Below are 7,162 nucleotides of genomic sequence, written 5' to 3'. Positions count from 1 at the left end.
TTTTGACAAGAAATAAGACAAATATTCTTGGAAAGATGTTGAGTTTTTACAGTGTACTATGAGTATTAGTCAGGGTCTTACGCAGAATAAATCAGTCATACAAAGATTAGACTACCTGGGTTTTTTATGGGCCCCACTGGGCGCTGGGCCCCTAGAATTATCAGCACCTTTCTCCCCTATACAACGGCCCTGTCAGCAGGAAGTCACCGGACTGATATGAAGTTTAGCTCAGACATTCATGATCCAAAGAGGATGAATCATCATGATTTTACTGATCCAACCATTTAATAGTCATGATATTCAGCGCGTTGACTCTTTGTCTTGTTTCCTCTATAAAATGTCAAACAATATAGTCCAAAGTGACATTTTCTTTTTTCTTTTTTTAAACTTTATTTTTAGAAAGTCATTTATTTTACAATATACAAAGAAAGAAAGAAGAAAAAAAAAGAAAAATCACAAGGAAAAGGCACAGATGGGCAAGAGAAAAAAAGCAGGGGGAAGATGAATCATAATGACAACATGAGTACATTTTAAGAGAGAGAGAGGGTTAGGAAACATTTCCGTCCTTCTTGTTCCACTTGTCCACCAAAGAGACTTTTTCAACTGATTCTGTCCATTGAAAAGCCAAAACAAATTGATTCACAGTGATGAAAAATGAAATACAAGAGGCAGAAACCGTTGCCTTTTTAGTGTTAGTGTAATTGTTGCTGATTAATGTTCTATCTTTATTTATTTATTCTATTTTTTTTATTGTTTGTTGTTTGATGAATGATGATTTTGCAGTCGCAGTGTGATTTTAATGTTGCATTCGTGTGCGCTCAGGTCTGCTGGTGCTGAAGGATTTGGGCATCCAGGTGGACAAGTACGTGGCGTCGGAGGTGTGCGAAGACTCCATCACCGTCGGCATGGTGCGACACCAAGGACGCATCATGTACGTGGGCGACGTCCGCAACGTCACCCGCAAACATGTAAGTGACGCTCACAACTTCTCTCAGAGTGAGAGTCAGACCTCTTGCGATGCATTTAAAGGGATAGTTCAACATTTTGGCAAATTGTGCCCATTGCCATAATCCCTATAACCTTAGCAGTAGGTTCGTTACCTTTACAGTAATTGTCGGTGCAAGCTGTTTTTAGAACGGCGGAGCAGAGTCGTGAGCTGCTCAGAGCTACACTACGGAGGCTCATGGGATTTCTTGGTTTCCCTCATCAAACTCATCAAACACACAATCCAACAACTCCAAAACGCTCCGGTGGACAAGTTGTGACCTGCACATTCACCACGCTATGAGATAATAACGAAACGTTATTCGTATCCGTCGAAAATTAATGCAAAACCGCTGATGCGCGTTTCCGTCGGGGGCAGTTTTTCAGCAAGCAGTCTCTGTATTTGTCTCTAAAACAACTCTGTCTGGTAACGTTCTGTTATCATCTCATAGCGTGGTGAATGTGCAGGTCACAACTTGTCCACCAGAGCGTTTTGGAGTTGTGGGATTGTGTATTTGAAGAGTTTGATGAGGGAAACCAAGAAATCCCATGAGCCTCCGTAGCGTAGCTCTGAGCAGCTCACGGCTCTGCTCCGCCGTTCTAAAAACAGCTTGCACCGACAATTAAAGGTAACGAACCTACTGCTAAAACAATAGGGATTATGGCAATGGGCCAATTTGCCAAAATGTTGAACTATTCCTTTAAGTGTTGTGGATGTGGAATAATAGGAAATCTATAGTTTCTCTTTTGCATGTTGATTGGTTTTAGATTGTTCAACTCCAGAAAAGTGAACTCTTGTTGTCTTTCGTGTGTCAGATTGAAGACTGGGGACCATTTGACCTGGTGATCGGAGGAAGCCCCTGCAACGACCTCTCCATAGTCAACCCAGCACGGAAAGGCCTTTACGGTCAGAGTCAGTCGCTAAAAAATTCTTGAAGAATTTAAAATCTAGTTTGAGTGAGTTCATGTGTGGAGGTTTAACTCTCTCTCCGTCGTCCTGCAGAGGGAACCGGCCGGTTGTTTTTCGAGTTTTACCGTCTGCTGCACGAGGCTCGACCCAAACCAGGAGACGAGCGGCCGTTTTTCTGGCTGTTTGAGAACGTGGTCGCCATGGGAGTCAGCGACAAACGGGACATCTCTCGCTTTTTAGAGGTATAAACGACAAACACACCCACTACACACAGTTATGATGAAGTATAATGATATACTGTAATGATGTATAGAGAATAATGCATCAGTGTTATTCATTAGTAATCATCCAATTACAAAACAAGCTACAGTATTACCTGAGTAGTAATACGTTATACATTATAGTAATAGTAATATAAATAATATATAACAGGACATAACAGGAACATAAAAACATTAATGTTAAATATAATAAGATAATGAATTATTAAAATATAATATATATGAGCAAATCACAGACTAAAACTAGACTAAAACTCTCTAAGATCAATGCTGATATAGACCCCACTTGTGATAGATGCGGGCGAGATCCAGCCACTCTCCTACACATGTTCTGGACATGTCCAAAGCTTTGCGCTTTCTGGCAGCCCATCTTTGAGACCTTTTCTAAGATCTTTGCGAAAAGGCTTGCACCGTCTCCATTCATTGCACTTTTTGGTGTAACTCAGATAGACTCCCATCCAGAGATGTGGGAAAGAATAATGGTGGCTTTCTGCTCTCTCCTAGCTAGGAGACTGATATTATTGAAATGGAAAGACCCAGCACCTCCAACATACAGTCATTGGGTTAGGGAAATCATGTACCATATCAAGTTGGAGAAGATCAGATACACAATCAGGGGGTCTACTAGAAAATTTTATAACATATGGCAGCCTTTCTTAATGTTTGTTGAAGATATGGAGGCAGACAATATAGTACTGTAAATCTCTGTTGTTGTCCTCAGTCATCTTTATTATTGTATTTCTTTTTTGTTGTTGTTGTTGTTTGTTGTTTGTTTTTTGTTATCTGGCTATATGAGTTCTGTATATTGAACTATGTATTTCATACTGTGAACTTTGTATGTCTGGTATTTGTGGGGGGGTGGATGGGATTTACGGTTTGTTTGTTTTTTCTCCCTGTGTGTTCTGTTGAACTTATGTTAAATTGTAAACTATAACTTGTAAAACTAAATAAAAATACCTTGATCAAAAAAAATAAAATAATAATATATATAATATATAATATATATAAAATATATAGAAAAAATAAATTTCATTTCCTCACAACCACAATAGTATATATGATTAGCAAAAACTTGTAATAGTACTGTTTATGCAGGCTGCTGTCAGTGTTATATTACTATATTATTTGGTCATTTGTATTCATTATTCTTTATGTAATAATGTTTTTATAGTACTTTACTGTTCACAAGTTAAATCTTTAAGTAGCCTATGCTGCAACATAAAACTTGATGTAATTATGTAGGAGTGAGGAAAAAATACAAATATTTATCTTTTTGAAATAAAGTAGTGTATAAATATAAAGTAGGGTAAAGTAGTAATAAATGAAAATACTAAAGTTAACTGCAAGTACCAGAAAAGTGAGTAAATGTGCGTAATTTTGCACCAGCACTGCTCATAAGATTTTATCTGTAGACGACCATCACAGCTGCTGAGTCACTGCAGAAGCCTGAATACAACATTACATTACATTAAAATTTAAATAAGTAATTTAACATTTGTCAATTATTAATTATCAGCTGCAGCAGATACTGAAAAACTCTCTTAACAAACTCCAAAAGAAGAAAAAAAAGACTTCTCAGGCTGGAGCGAGACGTTTGGTGAAGTCTGGGAAAAAGCTGCTTGATGTGTTCAGTGAAGTGACCCTTTGGTTTTTTTTCTGCAGAGTAATCCGGTCATGATCGACGCCAAGGAAGTCTCCGCTGCCCACCGCGCCCGCTACTTCTGGGGGAACCTGCCAGGCATGTCCAGGTGATTTATATGCACACACACACACACAAAACACAAATTCACACACACAAATATGTTGTTGTTTCAATCAGTGCATTTAAAAAAACAAACCTTTTCATTAACAGCCTCCATGTTCTAACGTCTCCCTCCACCTGCAGACCTCTGTCAGCGATGGCCAACGACAAGCTCGACCTACAGGAGTGCCTCGAACACGGGCGCACAGCCAAGGTACATGACATTTATTATGCCATCTACGTTTTTTTTTTTAACAAGCAAAGATACGGTCAAATAAAGCTGAACATAGGAACAACTTTAATGGTTTTTTTGATTGATGGAAAAATAAAAACTGGAACATTTTTGGTGAAAAAGTCTGGAAATTGGTGAAAAAATAATCTGTGTTTTCTTTTTTTGATCATGTGTAGAGATGATCTGATATCTCAGAGATCAGTTATATGAATATTTATTGCAATTTCTTGCTGTTGCTGTTTAACTTTTTCTTCTTCCAGCGGGTTTTTAAGAAAATAATTATTTGATAATCATCATTTTTGTACTTTTTTTTTTTTTTTTTAAATCTGCATGTATCACAGAAACTTGGTGAACAAAAGGGGGGCAGCTGTAGGGATTAAAAAAAGATGTGTGTGTGTCTGTCTGTGTGTGTGTGTGTGTGTGTCTGTCTGTCTGTGTCTGTGTGTGTTTGGTTCTGGATGTTGATTCTAGTTTGAGAAGTTGCGTACGATAACGACACGCTCCAACTCTGTGAAGCAGGGGAAAGACGAACATTTCCCCGTCTACATGGACAACAAGGAGGACATCCTCTGGTGTACCGAGATGGAAAGGTACAGTGTGTGTGCGCGTGTGTGTGTTACTAACTTACTAATAAATGATTCACAAACCTAACCACAGCTGTAAATCAGCCGTTGCTTCTTAACTATCTACAATGCATTTGAGAGAAACTGGAGGCGCCTGAACTCAACGTATCGTTTTTATCTACTGTCCCTGTGGGAGATTTAATAAAGATTGATGAGAGAAAAAACGTCTATACCGGTATTTCTCTTTTTGAGTCTAAAGAAAAGAAAAGAAAACATGCAAACAGTGAAGGGGTCTGAAGACTTTTTGAATGGACTGTATGTACATTACATGTGTGTGACATTAACCAAATAACCAAATTAAATAATCAAATATTGATCTTGGTGTATTTAAACATTCATAACTTGATGAGCGTGAGCATCAAGTTAGTGACTGTTTTCTTATCTTGCATTATAAAAATATTGCACTTGTGATTTTGTGAACACATGGTAAAATAAAAACAAATATGTTTAACTCTGTAACTAAATTACAGTAGTCCGATTAGTCGTATCATCCAGAACAGCCACTAACCTGCAAGCTGCTCTAACAATCATTTACTCAACCAATAAAATCAATTGTTTTGTCTATAAGAGATGTTATTATTATCAATATCTTTATTATCGTTTCTAAAAGCTCATTTTGAAATTCTGTTCTCTTGAACTGTTTTATACAGTAGCCTATGTTCATTGCGTTTTAAATTGTATCATTTTTAATATAATTTTTGATCATGTGATTGATAACTTGATTTTTAAAAGTTGGTTTCAATCAACTATTGATTGACTGACACATTACTTGAGCTTTGCGTCAGTCTGTCATTCAGTGATATAGAGTAAAAAGTAAGCTAACACTTTATAATAAGTACATACTATTAAGCATTAGTTAAGCATTAAATACTGAATTCATCATTTATAACACATGAATACTCATTAGTATGTAGTTTATAAATACAGTTAGTGCTCATCAATGATGAGTAAAACATTTTTAACTGTGTTCATAAACTACACACTAATGATTCAGTATTTATTAATGCTTAAAGCAGAAGTAAGCGATCCGGTCGTTTTGGCTAATGCTGCGTTCCAGGCAGGCTTTTGAAATCGTAAATTACAGCTTCAAGTCACAACTTACGACTTTGTAGCGTTCCAGGCAACCCACTCGTGTTTTTCCGACCTGTTTTACCGGTGAAAGTCACTATAACGGCCACTCGTAACTTCCGACCCGTGAACTCGTACCAGATCGAACTGGTACCACTTCACGGTCGGAAAAACACGAGTTACGAGTTTCCTTGAACGCACCATAACAGTCCTCGTCGCTACGTCACCACATTCACGGCGTCCCTTGGCTGCACACACAGCCCTGCATGCCGTTCTCTCTCCTCATTGGATAAAAACTGTAGGATACGATAAATGTTTTCTCCTCGGCTCAGAGCAGAGCAGAGTGACTGACAGACCCGTGTTTCAGTCCAAACACTCTATGTAAGTGATTGCTGTCGGAAGATATAACTATTTAAGACTTATATTAACACAAATATATCACTTACTTCTGCTTTAACTAATGTAGTGTGTACTTGTATGATGTAATAATGATAATAATAGTGTTTTTAAGACAAATTTCTGTTTTTATTCTAGACAGACAAATAAAGAATCAATCAATCAATCAATCAATCAATCAATCAATCAATCAATCAATCAATCAATCAATCAATCAATCAATCAATCAATCAATCAATCAATCAATCAATCAATCAATCAATCAATCAGTAATAATAATAATCTCCTGTGTGTGTCCTCAGGGTGTTTGGTTTCCCCGTCCACTACACTGACGTGTCCAACATGAGTCGTCTCGCCAGGCAAAGGCTTCTGGGACGTTCCTGGAGCGTCCCCGTCATCAGGCACCTCTTCGCCCCGCTCAAGGAGTACTTCGCCTGCTACTAGTCACACACACACACACACACACAGACACACACACATGCGGACACACACACACATTCACACACATACATAAACAGTATGTAACAACAGACAGACACACACACAGTATACAGCTCGTACATGAAGGTTGGCTGAAGCAGGTTGACACAGACGACTGGACACACAAACACACACACACAACCACACAGCCACACAGACACACAGACACACACCAACTCTCTCTCTCCGTCACACACACACACACACACACACACACACACACACACACACACACACATTGTAAAGGACTGCTTCCCTAGGTCCCATGTAGACCACTGGCTGACCATCGTCCCCTGGTGCTACCTAGCAGATTACCACACACAGACACACACACACACACACACACACACACACACACACAACACACTGGTGCGTTTCTGTACTGTAACTCTTCACAGACAAACTTCCTGTCCGACCTTGAAACTGATCTGATGTCCTCTGGCTTTA

General features: G+C 38.5%; 1 protein-coding gene across 7 annotated transcripts in view; it reads left to right on the top strand.

The window, feature by feature from the left end:
- Positions 1-6,770, top strand: part of dnmt3aa (DNA (cytosine-5-)-methyltransferase 3 alpha a) — a 76,169-nt gene extending 69,399 nt beyond the window's left edge. For 3 of the 7 annotated variants that reach the window (XM_085771787.1, XM_085771791.1, XM_085771792.1), the window contains 7 exons: positions 823-968; positions 1,801-1,891; positions 1,988-2,136; positions 3,838-3,923; positions 4,028-4,130; positions 4,620-4,738; positions 6,538-6,770. In XM_085771787.1, coding sequence (XP_085627913.1) covers positions 823-968; positions 1,801-1,891; positions 1,988-2,136; positions 3,838-3,923; positions 4,028-4,130; positions 4,620-4,738; positions 6,538-6,679 — 836 coding nt within the window. In that variant the 3' untranslated portion in view covers positions 6,680-6,770. The remainder of the gene's footprint in view (positions 1-822; positions 969-1,800; positions 1,892-1,987; positions 2,137-3,837; positions 3,924-4,027; positions 4,131-4,619; positions 4,739-6,537) is intronic. The other 4 variants (XM_085771793.1, XM_085771789.1, XM_085771790.1 and 1 more) reach the window with 3 other exon arrangements.
- Positions 6,771-7,162: the final 392 nt, after the last annotated feature.

The sequence above is a fragment of the Trachurus japonicus genome, chromosome 24 (assembly GCF_045865225.1).
Source record: "Trachurus japonicus isolate A0001 chromosome 24, Traja_1.0".
NCBI classification, from domain to species: domain Eukaryota; kingdom Metazoa; phylum Chordata; class Actinopteri; order Carangiformes; family Carangidae; genus Trachurus; species Trachurus japonicus.
Note: the sequence above shows the minus strand (reverse complement) of the source record. Positions and strands in the feature narration are given on the sequence as shown.